The sequence below is a fragment of the Rhinichthys klamathensis genome, unplaced genomic scaffold, assembly GCF_029890125.1.
Source record: "Rhinichthys klamathensis goyatoka isolate OS25496 unplaced genomic scaffold, OSU_Roscu_1.1 h1tg000331l_1, whole genome shotgun sequence".
In the NCBI taxonomy this organism is placed as follows: Eukaryota; Metazoa; Chordata; class Actinopteri; order Cypriniformes; family Leuciscidae; genus Rhinichthys; species Rhinichthys klamathensis.
Window position 1 is genome coordinate 357003 of NW_026606846.1, and position 22164 is coordinate 379166.

General features: G+C 39.1%; 1 protein-coding gene across 1 annotated transcript in view; it reads right to left on the reverse strand.

The window, feature by feature from the left end:
- Nucleotides 1-862: 862 nt before the first annotated feature.
- The window catches only part of LOC130105975 (gastrula zinc finger protein XlCGF57.1-like), a 36251-nt gene continuing 14949 nt past the window's right edge, over nt 863-22164 (reverse strand). The window contains exon 2 of the mRNA XM_056272168.1: nt 863-2631. Coding sequence (XP_056128143.1) covers nt 863-2631 — 1769 coding nt within the window. The remainder of the gene's footprint in view (nt 2632-22164) is intronic.

The following is a 22164-nucleotide window of genomic DNA, read 5'->3' on the forward strand; positions in this document are numbered from 1 at the left end:
CAGTAAACACGGGTCTAAACATTATAATATTCACCATTGAAGAATAAGCACACTTTATATCATGCTGTGTTTAATTATCGAAGATAAAAACATTCTTGTGTGTACATGTATATTCACTCCAATCTCATTTCATAACATTTTAGTCTGGCACCAGTTTAACTAGTAGCTACAATGTAAAGTATATACAACCATAAGACGCTTATTATGTATCTTACCTTAAAAATCGTTCTCATAATCAAATCGTGTTCTTCTAATTCTTCTGAGGTTAATCCAAGGTGCAAAGACCAAACACTTCCAAACTCTACGAAAAGCAGAGCAGGACTGAAGTCGCGATTCTTTGTTTAGAGGTGATGAGGGCGTTGCGTTCCTTCAAGTGGATAATTTGAATTTGAACAGCTCGCGCGCGTGGGCGTTGTCACATTAGATCTAATGAGCTCGGGCTGAAGAAACTGTACATGTTGTTGCTTTCATACGGATCACTTAAACAGAGAATATTTGTTTTTGGTATGATTTACATCATTTAACAATGGAGACTTAAAGCTTTGTAAAGACAACTCTCACGTGTGGGTGGCAAGTATTTGCTGAGTTAAAGATCATTTTCTGTCGCGTTTCAGAATGAACTTCACATTGAGAGAGACGACAGAACGCACATCATGTTTATTTTCTTTATTTTACGAAAAACACATTTTGTTTTTATTATTAGTGTACACAAATAAAAGTAGACATTTAACTATTTTGAATGATGTATAACACTTGCCTGTATCATTTGCCTGAGTTATTTGAATCTCTTTTGCACTGATAAGAAAAAAAGAGAGACAATCGCGCCGGCGCAATTAGCCGACCCCAGAGGGTTAAGTGGCTTCTACACTGAATGGATCTTCATGTGTAGCTTCAGGTGACTTTTAAAAGAGAAACTTGTTCCGCACTGATCACACGTGTGCGGCTTCTCTCTACTGTGGGTCTTTACATGTTTTTTCAGAGTTGATGACAGATTAAATCTCTTGTCACAGTGTGAACACTTGTAAGGTTTTTCTCCAGTGTGGATCTTAATGTGTTGATCCAGGTTGCGTTTAATAGCGAAACTGGTCCCGCACTGATCACATGTGTACGGCTTCTCTCCAGTGTGGACCCTCTTGTGTGTTTTCAGATGTTGTGACTGACTGAATCTCTTGTCACAGTGTGAACACTTGTAAGGTTTTTCTCCAGTGTGGATCCTCTCATGTGTTTTCAGAGTTGACGACACACTGAATCTCTTGTCACAGTGTGAACACTTGTAAGGTTTTTCTCCAGTGTGGATCCTCACGTGTAGCTGTAGTTGAACTTTGACAGAGAATCTCTTTCCACACTGATCACACGTGTGCGGCTTCTCTCCAGTGTGGATCCTATCATGTGTTTTCAGATTTGATGGCTGACTGAATCTCTTGTCACAGTGTGAACACTTGTAAGGTTTTTCTCCAGTGTGAATTCTCTGGTGCAGTTTTAAAAAGGCCAATGAAATAAAAGTCTTCCCACACTCATAGCACACATGATCTCTCACACCAGAATGAGTTTTCTCATGTCTATGTAAATATGGCAGCAGTGAAAAACTCTTTCCACACACAGAACATGAATGCGGCTTCTCCTTCTTATGAACTGTCAGGTGTGTCTTCAGGGCTAACGCCCAAAGAAACGTTTTCCCACACTGATTACATGTGTAAGGCTTCTCTCTGGTGTGGATATTCCTGTGCCCTTTAAGTTGTACCAATTGTGTGAAACTCTTCCCACACTGATCACATGTAAACGGTCTTTCTCCAGTGTGGATCCTCATGTGAACTTTAAGATTTTCTCTGTGTGAGAAACTCTTCCCACACTGAGTGCATGTGAACGGTTTCTCTCCAGTATGAACTCTCAAGTGAACCTCTAGTTGTTGTTTGCTTGAGAATCTCTTTTTACAGCAATTACAAGTGAACAGCTTCTCTCCAGTGTGTCTCTTCATGTGAACAATAAGACTTTCTCTGTATGGAAACCTTTTCCCACACTGATCACATGTGAACGGCTTCTCTCCAGTGTGAACTCTCATGTGTTTCTTAAGGTGAGATGATCGCAAGAAACTCTTCTCACATTGATGGCATGCATATGGCTTCTCTCCAGTATGAACACTCATGTGAAGCTGAAGACTTTGTTTGTATGCAAAGCTCTTCCCGCAGTGATCACATGAGAACGGCTTCTCTCCGGTGTGGATCCTCATGTGAATCACAAGACCTTGTTTATATACAAAACTCTTTCCACACTGAGTGCAGGTTGTAGAATTATTGTCTCTTTTCTTTAAAGATGTCTTTTTAGTCTTTGAGCGACTCGACGTTTTTTTCCCAGGTTTAACATTTTCCTCTTCACTCAATTCTTCACTCTCCTCCTTCAGTTCTTCTCTCTCCTCCTTCACTTCACTCAGTTCTTCTCTCTCCTCCTTCACTTCACTCAGTTCTTCTCTCTCCTCCTCCACTTCACTCAGTTCTTCACTCTCCTCCTTCACTTCACTCAGTTCTTCTCTCTCCTCCTTCAGTTCTTCTCTCTCCTCTTTCACTTCACTCAGTTCTTCTCTCTCCTCCATCACTTCACTCAGTTCTTCAGTCTCCTCCTTCACTTCCATCAGCTCTGAAATGAAAGGGAAAAAAAGTCATTTTTGGCAAATCTTCCAGTTATTGAACATTATAGGCACATATCCCATGTTTCTGTAGTGAGAACTACAATTTTATTTGACCAACGACACAATTACCTAATGTAACATTAAAGAATAGAGAATACTGCCATAATAATGGCACAAACTTTTAGATAGCCATTTAATTTTCTTTACTAAACTTCTTAATTTATTAAAAGCTGGTCACACTAGACTTTCTTCCATGACTTCCATTTATACGCATGTGAATGTAGGACACCTGCATTTGTATCAAGTGAAGACTTGTGGCCAAGATTGACACATCAGTTAAAATAAAAGACCACCAACTCATTGCAGTCAAGTGGAGTAGATTGGTATTTTTACATATACACTCACCTAAAGGATTATTAGGAACACCTGTTCAATTTCTTATCAATGCAATTATCTAATCAACCAATCACATGGCAGTTGCTTCAATGCATTTAGGGCTGTGGTCCTGGTCAAGACAATCTCCTGAACTCCAAACTGAATGTCAGAATGGGAAAGAAAGGTGATTTAAGCAATTTTGAGCGTGGCATGGTTGTTGGTGCCAGACGGGCCGGTCTGAGTATTTCACAATCTGCTCAGTTACTGGGATTTTCACACACAACCATTTCTAGGGTTTACAAAGAATAGTGTGAAAAGGGAAAAACATCCAGTATGCGGCAGTCCTGTGGGCGAAAATGCCTTGTTGATGCTAGAGGTCAGAGGAGAATGGGCCGACTGATTCAAGCTGATAGAAGAGCAACTTTGACTGAAATTAACACTCGTTACAACCGAGGTATGCAGCAAAGCATTTGTGAAGCCACAACACGCACAACCTTGAGGCGGATGGGCTACAACAGCAGAAGACCCCACCGGGTACCACTCATCTCCACTACAAATAGGAAAAGAGGCTACAATTTGCAAGAGCTCACCAAAATTGGACAGTTGAAGACTGGAAAAATGTTGCCTGGTCTGATGAGTCTCGATTTCTGTTGAGACATTCAGATGGTAGAGTCAGAATTTGGCGTAAACAGAATGAGAACATGGATCCATCATGCCTTGTTACCACTGTGCAGGCTGGTGGTGGTGGTGTAATGGTGTGGGGGATGTTTTCTTGGCACACTTTAGGCCCCTTAGTGCCAATTGGGCATCGTTTAAATGCGTTTAAATGCCATAATTAGAATATCACCAAAAAGTTGATTTCAGTAATTCCATTCAAAAAGTGAAAATTGTATATTCCTGCCATACAGACTGATTTATTTCAAGTGTTCATTCCTTTTAATTTTGAAGATTATAACTGACAACTAATGAAAACCCCAAAATCAGTATCTCCGAAAATTTGAATATTGTGAAAAGGTTCAATATTGAAGACACCTGGTGCCACACTCTAATCAGCTAATTAACTCAAAACACCTGCAAAGGCCTTTAAATGGTCTCTCAGTCCCGTTCTGTAGGGTACACAATCATGGGGAAGACTGCTGACTTGACAGCAGTCGAATAGACGGCCATTGACATCTTGCACAAGGAGGGCAAGACACAAAAGGTCATTGCTAAACAGGCTGGATGTTTACAGAGCTCTGTGTCCAAGCACATTATTAGAGAGAAGAAGGGAAGGAAAAGATGTGGTAGAAAAAAAAGTGTACAAGCAATAGGGATAACCGCAGCCTGGAGAGGATTGTGAAACAAAACCCATTAAAAATGTGGGGGAGATTCAAAAAGAGTGGACTGAGCTGGAGTCAGTGCTTCAAGAACCACCACGCACAGACATATGCAAGACATGGGCTTCAGCTCTTGCATTCCTTGTGTCAAGCCACTCTTGAACAAGACACAGCGTCAGAAGCGTCTCACCTGGGCTAAAGACAAAAAGGACTGGACTGCTGCTGAGTGGTCCAAAGTTATGTTCTCTGATGAAAGTAAATTTTGCATTTCCTTTGGAAATCAAGGTCCCAGAGTCTGGAGGAAGAGAGGACATAATCCACGTTGCTTGAAGTCCAGTGTAAAGTTTCCACAGTCAGTGATGGTCTGGGGTGCCATGTCATCTGCTGGTGTTGGTCCACTATGTTTTCTGAGGTCCAAGGTCAACGCAGCCATCTACCAGGAAGTTTTAGAGCACTTCATGCTTCCTGCTGCTGACCAACTTTATGGAGATGCAGATTTCATTTTCCAACAGGACTTGGCACCTGCACACAGTGCCAAAGCTACAAGTACCTGGTTTAAGGACCATGGTATCCCTGTTCTTAATTGGCCAGCAAACTCGCCTGACCTTAACCCTAGAAAATCTATGGGTTATTCTTAAGAGGAAGATGCGATACGCCAGACCCAACAATGCAGAAGAGCTGAAGGCCACTATTAGAGCAACCTGGGCACTCATAACACCTGAGCAGTGCCACAGACTGATCGACTTCATGCCACGCCGCATTGCTGCAGTAATTCAGGCAAAAGGAGCCCCAAATAAGTATTGAGTGCTATACATGCTCATACTTTTCAGTTGGGGAGAGAGGGAAATGGGGAGAGAGGGAAATGTAGTATGTCAAAATCTCAGGTTATATGACAAATTATCCGCGATTTTTGCCCAGCTTTGAATAGTCTTGTCCTTTGCGCCGTTGACCTTGGCAGTGGTACCTTCCAGCAATACAATGTCTCTAAATTAAGATAGGAAAAGGAAAGTTGTAGGTATGGATGGCTCTATCCATAGCTTTAAAATAGTCTTTTTGGCAGCAGTGCTTGCTGTCAATAAGGTCCTTTTTTGTTGAGCATTCAACTGGAGAGCGGAGAAAGAAATAGCAAAGGGTCTTGTGGTATATCCAAATGTCCAATCCGAAAGAACATTACTTACAAAAGTCCAAAAAGGAACCGCCGTAGGGCATTCCCAAAACATGTGCAAATAAGAACCTACTGTAGATGTGGTGCATAGATGACAGTATGGATCAGATCTAACCTTCATCTTATACAATACACTAGGAGTAATATAAAAAAAATATGGACCAATCGTTGAGTACTCCCTTGAGGTATGGAAAAAGGTTGAGAAAAGTATGGGAGGCCCCTTCTTATATACCAAAATAACACCATTGTGGCACAATACTTGTCTGCGTACCGGTAACAAACCTTTTGTCTTTAAAGCCTGGTCTGATTCCGGTATTCATACCTTGAATGACATTTTCTGTGAAAAAGGCATCAAGTCATTTCAGGAATCAAGATCAGAGTTTTCTTTACCTGGATTTTCTTTTTTTCTATATTTAAGACTGAGGTCAGCCCTGAAAGCCTATGTTGTTCCTTGGAACACTAGCATACTACCACATCCACTGTGGAAGTGGCTGGACCCTAATACTCCCTCTAGTAAGATCTATAATTCAATTATTTTATTGCAATACACTTATATTCCAGCTGTGCACTCCTGGGAAAGGGATGGTTTAGTTAAGCCTGACTGGGATGTGGTATGGGCTAGATGTTTCACTGCATCTAAGAACCTGGCTCACCAGATGATTCATTATAAATGTATTTATAGGGCTTAACGTCTCACCCGTCCTTCGGATGAGACGTTAAACCGAGGCCCTGACTCTCTGTGGTCATTAAAAATCCAATGGCACTTCTCGTAAAGAGTAGGGGTGTAACCCCGGTGTCCTGGCCACATTCCACCCATTGGCCCCTGCCAATCATGGCCTCCTAATAATCCCCATCCACTGAATTGGCTCTATCACTCTCTCTCCTCTCCACCTATAGCTGGTGTGTGGTGAGCGCACTGGCGCCGTTGTACTGTGGCTGCCGTCGCATCATCCCAGTGGAGCTGCACACTGGTGCTGGTTGTGGAGAGAACCCCTGATATGATTGTAAAGCGCTTTGGGTGTACAGTAGTACATATGAAAGCGCTATGTAAATGCCTCATTCATTCAATTCGATCAAAGGCCTTCTCCGCGTCCAGCGTAATGACTGCGGAGGAAGCCGGATAAGAATTGGATCTATGAATGATGTGTAATAGTCGCCTGATATTATCAGCCGCCAACCGGATCAGTTGCACTTCTGACGCCTCCGTATCAACATACTGTACAGCGCAAAGTACATTCGCATCAAGGGAGAGGTAGAGTTACATTATTGGCCTGCTTAGTTGGGGACATTAAATTTAACATTTCATTTAATATTATACAAGAACTGAACTGAGCTGAACGATGACATCACGGTTTTCTCCAGAGCGGCGCTATATATATATATATATATATATATATATATATATAAATTAAACTTTTTAACAACAAAAATGAACCATCTCTGAACTTACATAAGCTGGACTGTGACGCTATTTTCTTATAGATACAAACTTTGTTGCATTATTTTCCTGTTATCTCTGTAAAGCTGTTTTGAAAAAATATGTATTGTAAAAAGCGATATATAAATAAATGTGACTTGACATTCACAGCACAAAAGTTCACATTATTTACATGTGTTGTAAAGCCTTGCCGGTTAAACGTAATTCACACTGTTTTTAACATGTGCTTTTTGTCATACAAGGTTTACATAAACACAGTTGGTTATGTCTAAAGTGAAAGCAATCGTTTGAAAATCGGGTGCTTGCCAAATGCGTGTATATTAGATGCGTGTCGGTCTTAAAGTGACAGTGGCCTAATAGTAAACATGCTGCCGCTTGTCCTTAAAAGGGATAATTCACTATTACACACATCATACTCTCTAATGTTGTTCCAAACCTGTATTAATTTCTTTCTTTCTTGTGCTGAACACTAAATATATTTTGAAGAATGTGTGTAACCAGACAGTTACTAGTCCCCATTGACTTCTATAGTACCTATAGTTTCAGTAGTCATGTCAAAGCATTAACTAAATCAGCATACTATCATTTGAAAAATATTGCAAGAATTAGATGCTTTGTTTCCACTCAAGAATTAGAGAGACTTGTGCATGCTTTCATCACCAGCAGGGTGGATTATCCCTGAGGAAAAATTTGATTTATTTGTTGCTATAGGAGAGGAAGAATTCTGCAAACTCGTTAATTCATCTAAATCGACAACTTGTATGTTAGATCCTATACTGACTAAGCTACTGAAAGAGATGTTTCCAGAGGTCATATATCCTCTTCTTAATATCATTAATTCATCTTTGTCTCTAGGATACGTACCAAAAACCTTTAAGCTGGCTATGATAAAACCGCTTGTTAAAAAACCACAACTTGATCATACAGAATTATCAGACCGTACCATAGTACCGAGACAGCTCTCATCAGAGTCACAAATGATTTGCTCTTATCATCCGATCGTGGTTGTATCTCTCTATTAGTGTTACTCGATCTTAGTGCTGCATTTGACACCATTGACCACAACATTCTTTTAAATAGACTAGAAAACTATGTTGGCATTAGTGGAATTGCATTAGCATGGTTTAAATCATACTTAACTGACCGTTATCAGTTTGTAGCAATAAATGAAGAGATGTCTTATCGATCACAAGTTCAGTATGGCGTACCACAAGGCTCAGTACTGGGACCGCTGCTGTTCACTCTGTACATGCTACCATTAGGAGATATCATTAGGAAACATGGAGTTAGCTTTCACTGTTATGCCGATGATACTCAGCTGTATATTTCTTCAAAACCCAACGAAACTTACCAATTCACAAAATTAACGGAATGCATAGCCGATATAAAAAATTGGATGACTAGTAATTTCCTACTACTAAATTCTGAAAAGACAGAGATTCTAATTATTGGACAAAAAACTTCCACACGTAATAACCCAGAATACTGTCTAACACTTAATGGCTGCTCTGTCAAGTCTTCGTCGTCGGTTAGGAATCTGGGTGTGTGTGTGTGTGTGTGTGTGTGTGTGTGTGTGTGTGTGTGTGTGCGTGCGTGTGTGTGTGTGTGTGTGTGTGTGCTCTTTGATACCAATCTTTCATTTGAAAGTCACGTGTCTAGTATCTGTAAAACTGCATTCTTCCGTCTTAAAAACATATCTAAATTACGCCATATGCTCTCAGTGACAAATGCGGAACAGTTAGTTCATGCGTTCATGACCTCAAGGCTAGATTATTGTAATGCTCTACTGGGTGGTTGCCCTGCACGCTTAATAAACAAACTACAGCTAGTTCAAAACGCCGCAGCTCGAGTTCTTACCAGAACCAGGAAAAATCCCAACAACCTTCTTCCCTCAGTAAGAGCATTGAAGATGGGTCGTGGCTGGGTCTTCCAGCAGGACAACGACCCGAAACACACAGCCAGGGCAACTAAGGAGTGGCTCCGTAAGAAGCATCTCAAGGTCCTGGAGTGGCCTAGCCAGTCTCCAGACCTGAACCCAATCTTTGGAGGGAGCTGAACGTCCGTATTGCCCAGCGACAGCCCTGAAACCAGAGGGATCTGGAGAAGGTGTGTATGGAGGAGTGGGCCAGAGTCCTGCAGTGTGTGCAAACCTGGCCAAGAACTACAGGACACGTATGATCTCTGTAAATGCTAACAAAGGTTTCTGTACCAAATACTAAGTTTTGCTTTTCTGATGTATCAAATACTTATGTCATGCAATAAAATGCAAATGAATTACTTAAAAATCATACAATGTGATTTTCTGGATGTTTGTTTTAGATTCCGTCTCTCACAGTTGAAGAGTACCTGTGATAAACATTACAGACTTCTACATGCTTTGCAAGTGGGAAAACCTGCAAAATTGGCAGTGTATCAAACACTTGCTCTCCCCACTGTATAGGGCTGGGCGATAAAACAATAACGATAGTTATCGCAATATAATTTCTCTTGATAAAACGATATCAAGAATCCGCTAAGGATAATGTTTATGGCCAAAAGCGGAACGAAACTCATTTGACCCGCGCGCGCCTCCCGGACCGTGTATCCGCTCGGCTCAGAGTCCAGACGGCGGCGCGGCGCGAGCTCACTGGAGCAGACGCCTTTACTCTGATCGTCTCGCTCACGAGATCCAGAGAAGCGCTTCAGTTCAGCGAAGAACACACACGTCTCAGTGATTTAACCCAGTTTAAAGGCAGAGGAGACAGACGAACAGGAGAAACACTGTGATACAGTCAGAAGCTTTTCCGTCTACAAATCCCCATCATTTACTGTAACGTTAGCCTACTAATATTAACTGCACTATGAAATGTGGGATATACATATTGAATTGTATTATATTATTAATGTAGGCAATGTTTAAAATGACTAATGGAATATAATTACAGTATTTAATAATGTATTTAGGCTACTTTTTTCCATACAAATACCATAGAAACCATAAAGTAACGTATTGCCATGATAGTGAGGTGCTATAGGCTGTGCCTGGCTTTATCATGATCTAAATGCATGATGCTGGATGACCAATGGTTAATTTTAATAAAACTCAAACAGTCAGAATATTACATCTTACAATTAAAAATTAGCACATGCAGAAGCTAAGAAATATTTTTTTCTATTAAGATATTTATTTTTGACGAATGTTCTACCTCAGATTTGTGAAATGTTCTGTTTGGCAAGTGTTTGTCATGATATGTTCTGACAATAAAGAGTAGACACTTATCGTGATAATTATCGATATCGACTGATATAAAACAATTATCATGATACTATTTTTGGCCATAACGCCCAGCCCTAGTTTAGGCTACCTGTTTATCTAAATGTGGTGAACCTCTCTTTACTGACCGTTTGTTGAAAACGCTAAAATAATAACAATAAATATAGCTGCGAGCAGCGATTACGGGCCCAAGCCGGTGGCACCGCAACCCCGGTGCCTTTAGTTACCTAAAGGCACCGGGGTGGCGGTGCCGCCGGCTTTGGCCCTTCATCGCTGCTCGCAGCTATATTTATATATATTTATATATATATATATATATATATATATATATATATATATATATATATAAAAAGCCGGTGGCACCGCCACCCTGGTGCCTTTAGGGTTATTGTGCACGACGTGACACAAAATATCTGCTCGCTATCTGCCGAACGGCTCTGGTAGTTCCGCTTCAGCACTGATGATGTTGTAGAAATAGTGCGCTCTGGTTGGTCTGGATTATTCGGGATTTTTTATTTTATACAGAAATAAGTTATTTATAATTCAGATGAGAATAAAGTTAGTGTTGATTAAAATGAAGGAAAACAAATATATTGATCTGAAATATAGCACATTAATTTTAAATGTATTTAGGTTCAATTACCAAACATACAATCTTAATTTAATTTAAAGCAAACAATACATTTAAAATATATGGGTTGTATGCACTTTTTTTTATATAAAAAAAAGATAAATATCCAAAAAGACAAGGCCTTAAAGGGTTAAACTCTTGTCACTGTAACAGACGCAATCTCTCTCTCTCTCTCTCTCTCTCTCTCTCTCTCTCTCTCTCTCTCTCTCTCTCTCTTCTCTCTCTCTCTCTCTCTCTCTCTCTCTCTCTCTCTCTCTCTCTCTCTCTCTCTCTCTCTCTCTCTCTCTCTCTCTCTCTCTCTCTCTCTCTCTCTCTCTCTCTCTCTCTCTCTCTCTCTCTCTCTCTCTCTCTCTCTCTCTCTCACACACACACACACACGTCAAGTCACTTACATTTTAGATGCAATATTGAATAAGCAGAAAAATCGGATTTTCTGCTCTGAAAATATAAATAAGCATAAAAATTGAATAAGCACTTTGAATATTCTAACAGAATAAGCACTAGTCGCTAATGAATAAGTACTAGTACTTAATGGAATAGATACTAGTATCTAAAAAATAAGTACTAGTAGCATGAAAATAGAGACTAGTAGGTTAAAATGATTAAATGTTAAAACGGCTTGCCATATTGGCTCAGAGAGAGAGAGAGAGAGAGAGAGAGAGAGAGAGAGAGAGAGAGAGAGAGAGAGAGAGAGAGAGAAAATGACCTTTTAGATACTAGTACCTATTAATAGATACTAGTATTTATTCAATAAATACTAGTACTAAGTCATTAGATACTAGTACATATTAAATAGATACCAGTACTTATTCATTAGCTACTAATACGTATTCAAAAGAATATCTAAAGAATAAGCACTAGTATCTAAAGAATAGGCACTAGTACTAAAGAATAAGCACTAGTCCCAAATGAATAAGTACTAGTACTTAATGGAATAGATACTAGTATCTAAAAAATAAGTACTAGTAGCATGAAAATAGAGACTAGTAGGTTAAAATGATTAAATGTTAAAGCGGCTTGCCATATTGGCTCAGAGAGAGAGAGAAAATGACCATATTCAAACCACAATATCTGACTTTCTGAGGGTCGGAGCTAATTACTTTAAATTAGAAAGTTGTTCGGCTTGAGGAGAAGAATATACACGCTGAGTTTTGTAACTGTAGGTAAAACTAACTAAGTCATAACACACTTTATATGTCCTTTTTTAGTCATGAAAATTAATTTCCTCTCCGTGGCCAAACCGTTCGAGATATCAAAAATCTGTCCACAATTTAGCATCCTTAATGTCTTGACTTCATGCACACCGAGTTTGGCAATGATTGAATGAATTGCCTAGGAGTAGTACTTCAAATTCCACAGCAAGCGTTTTCCAAACAACCCATAATAGCCGATTTCCTGTTGGGCTGGCGTAAAACTTGACCAGGGGAAAGATGTTCGGCCCGATGAGATCTATATGTGTACTAAGTTTCATATTAATTCATGCAAGTGTGTTGGATATATGGACCAAATTGTTGGACCCCGTTCAAGGGGGCGCTGTTGAGCCCCCCTGCCACGCCCGGGTACCAGCTTCAGCCCGGCCCTGATGGCTGTGGGCTCTGACCTGTGTGCAAAGTTTCAATAGTTTTTGAGCACGTTAAGAGCCCCAAAAGCCCCTGAAACCTTGAACTCCATTAAAAGCAATAGACAAATCCCTCACACACAGAGACGAAGAGAGAGGGAGAGAAAATTCTCAGGGTTGTATGCTATTTTTTTATATATAAAAAGATATATATCCAAAAAGACAAGGCCTAAACTTTAACAAGGGTTAAACAATCACTGTAACAGACACAATCACACACACACACACACGTCAAATCACTTACATTTTAGATGCAATATTGACTTTTTTTCTGTTTCAGCAGCGAAAATAGTTAAACAAAGATCACAGCAGAACCATCGAGGATCTCACAGCAACGCGTTCTCATTACTGAATGATTCAGCATTTTGAACGAATCGGTTGACTCAAAGATTCAACGACCAATCCATAATCTGTCTCATTCATGAATGACTCAGCCGTTCGAACGAATCGTTTGAACGAATGAATCAATGACTCGCTCATTAAGACGGTCGCCTGGCGACACCTAATGACGGTTTAGTGATATGTTTAAAAGTATCATTCTTTCCAACGATTGTTAATTAACTCATATTTGAAACATAAGCTATATATATATATATATATATATATATATATATGTATATATATATATATATATATATACACACATATGTATACACAAAAATAAAATAAAAACACATTTGAAGCGTGTTTGCTTACTAAATTGTGAGCTGAACGAAAGTTGCAGCAAAGATCAGCAACAGGAGTCAAAATTCATTAATCACGAGAGTGAAGAGCTGACTGAAAAAAATGATGATGGAATATTTTGTGTAAAAGCGCCTATTTAAGCGAATCTGTCATTTACTCATTTGTTGTTGTGTATTACCTGAAAACCGGAAACAATCGGCCCCCGATATGGTGCTAATTTTAAAGTGACACTAAAAAGTATGCGGCTGCACTGGCATTCATAATGGTGCGCGTCCATGGCGACGAGCGAGCAGAACAGAGCGAACGTTTTTTCATTTCCACTTCCATAGAAATTCATTCGAGCGCACTGCGAGCGCCACCACTATGTCCGTGCGGACGTCCTTACTTTACTTTCACTTTTATATTAGCGATTTAAAAGGCCTCGCTGGTGTCTAACGTCGATTAACCGGTGGGAAAAGATCCTTACAGCCACATACCTAATATATTTATATTTAATTACAATAGCCATACCTGATAAAAAAAGTTTTATGTACTGAGTTGATATCATTTTGGACACAAGAGGGCAGTATAGCCCTTTGTATTACTTGATGTATTTATTTTTTAACTGAATAGCACATTCTGGCTGTTTTTAAACTTGTACATTATTCTTAAATTGAAAACAAGAATAAAATGGGGTTAGTTCTGATATTTGTGTAATTTTATCTAGAAATAAATGGTGTATAATTAATTTTTTAGAAGATATGAGGCTTTTAGTGTTTACTTTTTTGACATGACTTTAATCCCTCGCCATAGCAAAACAATTTGAGATATTCAATAGCCATTCACAATTTAGCTTCTTTAATGTATTTTCATCATGTTGAAAAAGTTTGGTGGGAATTGAATAAACCACTTAAGAGGAGTGGGTAAAAAATCAGAGGCTTTTTTAGCCAAAAATCCACATTCAGACAAAAATATCTGACTTTCTGTTGATCCGAGCTAATTACGGTAAATTAGAAAGTTGTCCGGCTCGAAGAGTACAATATACATATCGAGTTTTATTACTGTAGATAAAACTAACCCCCCCCCTTTTGTCAAAAGCATTTAGGAAGTGACACACTTCCTGCTGCCAGTTGGTGGCGCTATAACTTTGACTCACAATAGTCACATCCATGTGATCGGGCTCTTACAACGAACACACTGTTGAAGTTTCATCAAGATCAGTTAATGTATGCAGTAGTTATGACACACTTCCTGTTTCACGTTTCTCGCCATAATTTTGTTTCCTCGCCACGGCCAAACCGTTCGAGATATCAAAAATCCCCTCGCAAACTTTCATCCTCAATGTCTTGACTTCATGCTGACCGAGTTTCGTGCCGTTTGTTTGAATTCTCTAGGAGGAGTATTTCACATTCCATTGCGTGTGTTTTACCAACAACCCTAAATAGCCGACTTCCTGTTGGGCTGGGGTAAAAAGTAAGAGTGTGAAGTATATATGAAACGAGGAGATCTACATGTGTACCGAGTTTCATATTATTACATGCAAGCGTGTTTGATTTATGGACCATGTTTTCGGACCCCGTTCCAGGGGGCGCTGTCGAGCCCCCCTGCCACGCCCGGGTACCATCTTCAGCCCGGCCCTGATGGCCGCGGGTTCTGAGATGTGTGCAAAGTTTCAGGAGTTTTTGAGCATGTTAAGGCCTCCAAAAGTGTCCAAAAGGTAGCAGAAAAATAATAATAATAATAATAATAATAATAATAATAATAATAAAATATATATATATATATATATAAATATAGCTGCGAGCAGCGATTACGGGCCCAAGCTGGTGGCACCGCAACCCCGGTGCCTTTAGTTACCTAAAGGCACCGGGGTGGCGGTACCACCGGCTTTGGCCCTTCATCGCTGCTCGCAGCTATATTTATATTTATATATATATATATATATATATATATATATATATATATATATATATATATATATATATATATATATATATATATATATATATATATATATAAAGCCGGTGGCACCGCCACCCTGGTGCCTTTAGGGTTATTGTGCACGACGTGCAAAAACGTAACCCTGCTTTGACTGTCGAAAAGAAGTGTGCTGTAGAGCTTGTATCAGTGTGGGCTCTGCAAAAGTGTGCATTGAGGGCACATATCAACCACAAAGTATGCGAGAGCAACCTTCTGAAAGGTCAGGTCTACATCCAGGTCTACATCTGCCGTGTGTTTACATCATAGTAGTGAAGTTTGAAGCAATCAGGTGATTTCAAAGCTTTTTGAAAGTGACAGAATTCCTGCTGCCAGTTGGTGGCACTATAACCGGGGTGGCGGTGCCGCCGGCTTTGGCCCTTTCATCGCTGCTCGCAGCTATATTTATATATATACACACACAAACACACACACACACACACACACACACACATATATATATATATATATATATATATACATATACATAAATATATATATATTGTTTTTTTAAGAGACAAGACAGAATATTACTTGCCTGATCTGATTAGAAAAATAGTGTTTGTGTGTGTGTGTGTGTGTGTGTGTGTGTGTGTGTGTGTTTGTGTGTGTGTGTGTGTGTGTGGCGTAATTGAACAATGTAGACATAAAAACATACTCCGTCCTTTTGTTCATACAGGACATTATTCAAACTGCAAAGTGTTTACTTATATTTGTGTACACTTGCAATAAAACACAACATTGTGCTTTTGTCAAGCTATAAACTCTTGTCAAACTGTAAACTACAACTGTCACCCAACCAAAATCTCTTACACACACACACACAGTTTAAAAGCAAAAAATATCAAACAATCCTATTTAAAAACAGTCTGTGGGAGCCATCTTTTGGACATTCATCATATCGCATTGGTTTTCATTTCTTGTCATCAAACAGAGCCCTAATCTGTTTATTTTTTCAGTTACACATTCTACATTGATTAAAAAAGAAAAATCAAATGTGTTTTTATTTTATACAGAAATAAATAATCTATCATTCAGATGAGAATAAAGTTAGTGTTAGTTCAAATTTTAAGGAAAACAAATATATGATCTGAAATATAGCACATTCATTTAAAATTCATTCAGGTTCAATTACCAAACATACAATCTTAATGTAATTTAAAGCAAACAATACATTTAAAATATATGGGTTGTATGACTATTTTTTAATATAAAAAGATATATATCCAAAAAGACAAGGCCTAAAGTTTAACAAGGGTTAAACTCTTATCACTGTAACAGACACAATCACACACACAATCACACACACACACACACAAGTCAAATCACTTACATTTTACATGCAATATTGACTTTTTTTCTGTTTCAGCAGCGAAAATAGTTAAACAAAGATCACAGCAGAACCATCGCGCATCTCACAGCAACGCGTTCTCATTACTGAATGATTCAGCATTTTGAACGAATCGGTTGACTCAAAGATTCAATGACCAATCAATCCATAAACATCTATCTCATTCATGAATGACTCAGTCGTTCAAACGAATGAATCAATGACTCGCTCATTAAGACGGTCGCCTGGCGACACCTAATGACGGTTTAGTGTTATGTTTAAAAGTATCATTCTTTCCAACGATTGTTAATTAACTCATATTTGAAACATAAGCTATATTTATATATATACATACATATACACACACATACACAAAAATAAAATAAAAACACATTTGAAACGTGTTTGCTTACTAAATTGTGAGCTGAACGAAAGTTGCAGCAAATATCAGCAACAGGAGTCAAATTTCATTAATCACGAGAGTGAAGAGCTGACTGAAAAGATGATGACGGAATAGGCTATTTTATGTAAAAACGCCTATTTAAGCGAATCTGTCATTGTACTCTTTTATTGTTGTGTTTTCCGTGAAAAATAATAGACTATTGAACTCACAATTCAAGCAATCGGCCCCCGAAATTGCACTAATTTTAGTGACACTAAAAAGTATGCGGCTGCACTGGCATTCATAACGGTGCGCGTCCATGGCGACGAGCGAGCAGAACAGAGCGAACGTTTAGTTAATTTCTACTTCCATAGGAATTCATTCGAGCGCCACCATTTCAATGTCCGTGCGGACGTCCATATTATACTTTCGCTTTCAAGTTAGTGTTTTTAAACCCCCCAGCGGGAGGTTTACACAATTGGTTTACACAATCACACGTTGATTAACCGGTGGGAAAATATTCCCATAGTAACATCCCTAATATATAAATATATAAATTCAATAGGCCTACCTGATTTTGAACACAAGAGGGCAGTATAGCACTATATATGATTTGGATTATTATTATTTTTGACTAAACAACCATTCTGGCTGTTTTTAAACTTAAAAATAATTCTTAAATTGAAAAAAAGGAATAAAATGGGTTTAGTTCTAATATTTGTATAATTTTATATAAAAATAAATGGTGTATAATTACATTTTAGAAAGATATGAGACATGCCCTGATTCTTTTTTTGACATTATTGTCCTCGATCAGAGCCCTAATCTGTTTATTTTTTCAGTTACACATTCTACATTGATTAAAAAAGAAAAATCAAATGTGTTTTTATTTTATACAGAAATAAATAATCTATCATTCAGATGAGAATAAAGTTAGTGTTAGTTCAAATTTTAAGGAAAACAAATATATGATCTGAAATATAGCACATTCATTTATAATTCATTCAGGTTCAATTACCAAACATACAAATCTCAATGTAATTTAAAGCAAACAATACATTTAAAATACATGGGTTGTATGCTATTTTTTTTTATATAAAAAGATATATATCCAAAAAGACAAGGCCTAAACTTTAACAAGGGTTAAACAATCACTGTAACAGACACAATCACACACACACACACACACACACACACGTCAAATCACTTACATTTTAGATGCAATATTGACTTTTTTTTCTGTTTCAGCAGCGAAAATAGTTAAACAAAGATCACAGCAGAACCATCGAGCATCTCACAGCAACGCGTTCTCATTACTGAATGATTCAGCATTTTGAACGAATCGGTTGACTCAAAGATTCAACGACCAATCCATAATCTGTCTCATTCATGAATGACTCAGCCGTTCGAACGAATCATTTGAACGAATGAATCAATGACTCGCTCATTAAGACGGTCGCCTGGCGACACCTAATGACGGTTTAGTGATATTAAAAGTATCATTCTTTCCAACGATTGTTAATTAACTCATATTTGAAACATAAGCTATATATATATATATATATATATATATATATATATATATATATATATATATATATATATATATATACACTCACCTAAAGGATCATTAGGAACACCTGTTCAATTTGTCATTAATGCAATTATCTAATCAACCAATCACATGGCAGTTGCTTCAATGCATTTAGGGGTGTGGTCCTGGTCAAGACAATCTCCTGAACTCCAAACTGAATGTCAGAATGGGAAAGAAAGGTGATTTAAGCAATTTTGAGCGTGGCATGGTTGTTGGTGCCAGACGGGCCGGTCTGAGTATTTCACAATCTGCTCAGTTACTGGGATTTTCACGCACAACCATTTCCAGGGTTTACAAAGAATGGTGTGAAAAGGGAAAAACATCCAGTATGCGGGAGTCCTGTGGGCGAAAATGCCTTGTTGATGCTAGAGGTCAGAGGAGAATGGGCCGACTGATTCAAGCTGATAGAGGAGCAACTTTGACTGAAATAACCACTCGTTACAACCGAGGTATGCAGCAAAGCATTTGTGAAGCCAGAACACGCACAACCTTGAGGTGGATGAGCTACAACAGCAGAAGACCCCACCGGGTACCACTCATCTCCACTACAAATAGGAAAAAGAGGCTACAATTTGCAAGAGCTCACCAAAATTGGACAGTTGAAGACTGGAAAAATGTTGCCTGGTCTGATGAGTCTCGATTTCTGTTGAGACATTCAGATGGTAGACTCAGAATTTGGCGTAAACAGAATGAGAACATGGATCCATCATGCCTTGTTACCACTGTGCAGGCTGGTGGTGGTGGTGTAATGGTGTGGGGGATGTTTTCTTGGCACACTTTAGGCCCCTTAGTGCCAATTGGGCATCGTTTAAATGCCACGGCCTACCTGAGCATTGTTTCTGACCATGTCCATCCCTTTATGGCCACCATGTACCCATCCTCTGATGGCTACTTCCAACAGGATAATGCACCATGTCACAAAGCTCGAATCATTTCAAATTGGTTTCTTGAACATGACAATGAGTTCACTGTACTAAACTGGCCCCCACAGTCACCAGATCTCAACCCAATAGAGCATCTTTGGGATGTGGTGGAACGGAAGCTTCGTGCCCTGGATGTGCATCCCACAAATCTCCATCAACTGCAAGATGCTATCCTATCAATATGGGCCAACATTTCTAAAGAATGCTTTCAGCACCTTGTTGAATCAATGCCACGTAGAATTAAGGCAGTTCTGAAGGCGAAAGGGGGTCAAACACAGTATTAGTATGGTGTTCCTAATAATCCTTTAGGTGAGTGTATATATACACACATATATATACACACACATATATATACACAAAAATAAAATAAAAACACATTTGAAGCGTGTTTGCTTACTAAATAGTGAGCGGAACGAAAGTTGCAGCAAATATCAGCAACAGGAGTCAAATTTCATTAATCACGAGAGTGAAGAGCTGACTGAAAAGATGATGACGGAATAGGCTATTTTATGTAAAAGCCCCTATTTAAGCGAATCTATCATTGTACTCTTTTGTTGTTGTGTTTTCCGTGAAAAATAATAGACTATTGAACTCACAATTCAAGCAATCGGCCCCGTTATTGCACTAATTTTAAAGTGACACTAAAAAGTATGCGGCTGCACTGGCATTCATAATGGTGCGCGTCCATGGCGACGAGCGAGCAGAACAGAGCGAACGTTTTTTAGTTCATTCCTACTTCCATAGGAATTCCCTCGAGCGCTCTGCACGTGGCCATTATCAATGTCCCGTATTTAAAAGCTCTCGGTCCTCAGTCACATACCAAATATATGTATAATGTATATATAAATATAATTTTGGACACAAGAGGGCAGTATGGCCCTATGTATAATTTTGTGTTTAAACTAAAAGCGCCCCTCCCCCCCTCCCCACACAGACACAGACACACACGAATGGCAGGGTGCATTCTCTCTGTCAGAGGGAGAGGGAGAGAAAATTCTCAGAAACATCCACATTCAAACCAAAATATCTAACTTCCTCTTGGTCTGAGCTAATGACAGTTAATTAGAAAGTTGTCCGGCTTGATCTGAACCATATGCATACCTGTGTCTGTCGAGTTTCATGCAATTTCAAGCATGCTAAGAGTCTCAAAAGCATCAAACAAGAATATTAAAGTTTGATGTGTTGCCACGGCAACAGTATCTAAGATATCAATAATCCTTTCACAGGTCTACATCTGCCGTGTGTTTACATTATACACATAAAGTTTGAAGCAAATCGGGTAAAAATAAGAGGGTGATTTCAAAGCATTTAGGAAGTGACACACTTCCTGCTGCCAGTTGGTGGCGCTATAACTTTGACTCACAATAGTCACATCCATGTGATCGGGCTCTTACAACGAACACACTGTTGAAGTTTCATCAAGATCAGTTAATGTATGCAGTAGTTATGACACACTTCCTGTTTCACGTTTCTCGCCATAATTTTGTTTCCTCGCCACGGCCAAACCGTTCGAGATATCAAAAATCCCCTCGCAAACTTTCATCCTCAATGTCTTGACTTCATGCTGACCGAGTTTCGTGCCGTTTGTTTGAATTCTCTAGGAGGAGTATTTCACATTCCATTGCGTGTGTTTTACCAACAACCCTAAATAGCCGACTTCCTGTTGGGCTGGGGTAAAAAGTAAGAGTGTGAAGTATATATGAAACGAGGAGATCTACATGTGTACCGAGTTTCATATTATTACATGCAAGCGTGTTTGATTTATGGACCATGTTTTCGGACCCCGTTCCAGGGGGCGCTGTCGAGCCCCCCTGCCACGCCCGGGTACCATCTTCAGCCCGGCCCTGATGGCCGCGGGTTCTGACATGTGTGCAAAGTTTCAGGAGTTTTTGAGCATGTTAAGGCCTCCAAAAGTGTCCAAAAGGTAGCAGAAAAATAATAAGAATAATAATAATAATAATAAATATAGCTGCGAGCAGCGATTACGGGCCCAAGCCGGTGGCACCGCAACCCCGGTGCCTTTAGTTACCTAAAGGCACCGGGGTGGCGGTACCACCGGCTTTGGCCCTTCATCGCTGCTCGCAGCTATATTTTTATATATATATATATATATATATATATATATATATATATATATATATATATATATATAAAGCCGGTGGCACCGCCACCCTGGTGCCTTTAGGGTTATTGTGCACGACGTGCAAAAACGTAACCCTGCTTTGACTGTCGAAAAGAAGTGTGCTGTAGAGCTTGTATCAGTGTGGGCTCTGCAAAAGTGTGCATTGAGGGCACATAACCACAAAGTATGCGAGAGCAACCTTCTGAAAGGTCAGGTCTACATCCAGGTCTACATCTGCCGTGTGTTTACATCATAGTAGTGAAGTTTGAAGCAATCAGGTGATTTCAAAGCTTTTTGAAAGTGACAGACTTCCTGCTGCCAGTTGGTGGCGCTATAACCGGGGTGGCGGTGCCGCCGGCTTTGGCCCTTTCATCGCTGCTCGCAGCTATATTTATATATATACACACACAAACACACACACACACACACACATATATATATATATATATATATATATATATATATATATATACATAAATATATATATATTGTTTTTTTAAGAGACAAGACAGAATATTACTTGCCTGATCTGATTAGAAAAATAGTGTTTGTGTGTGTGTGTGTGTGTGTGTGTGTGTTTGTGTGTGTGTGTGTGTGTGTGGCGTAATTGAACAATGTAGACATAAAAACATACTCCGTCCTTTTGTTCATACAGGACATTATTCAAACTGCAAAGTGTTTACTTATATTTGTGTACACTTGCAATAAAACACAACATTGTGCTTTTGTCAAGCTATAAACTCTTGTCAAACTG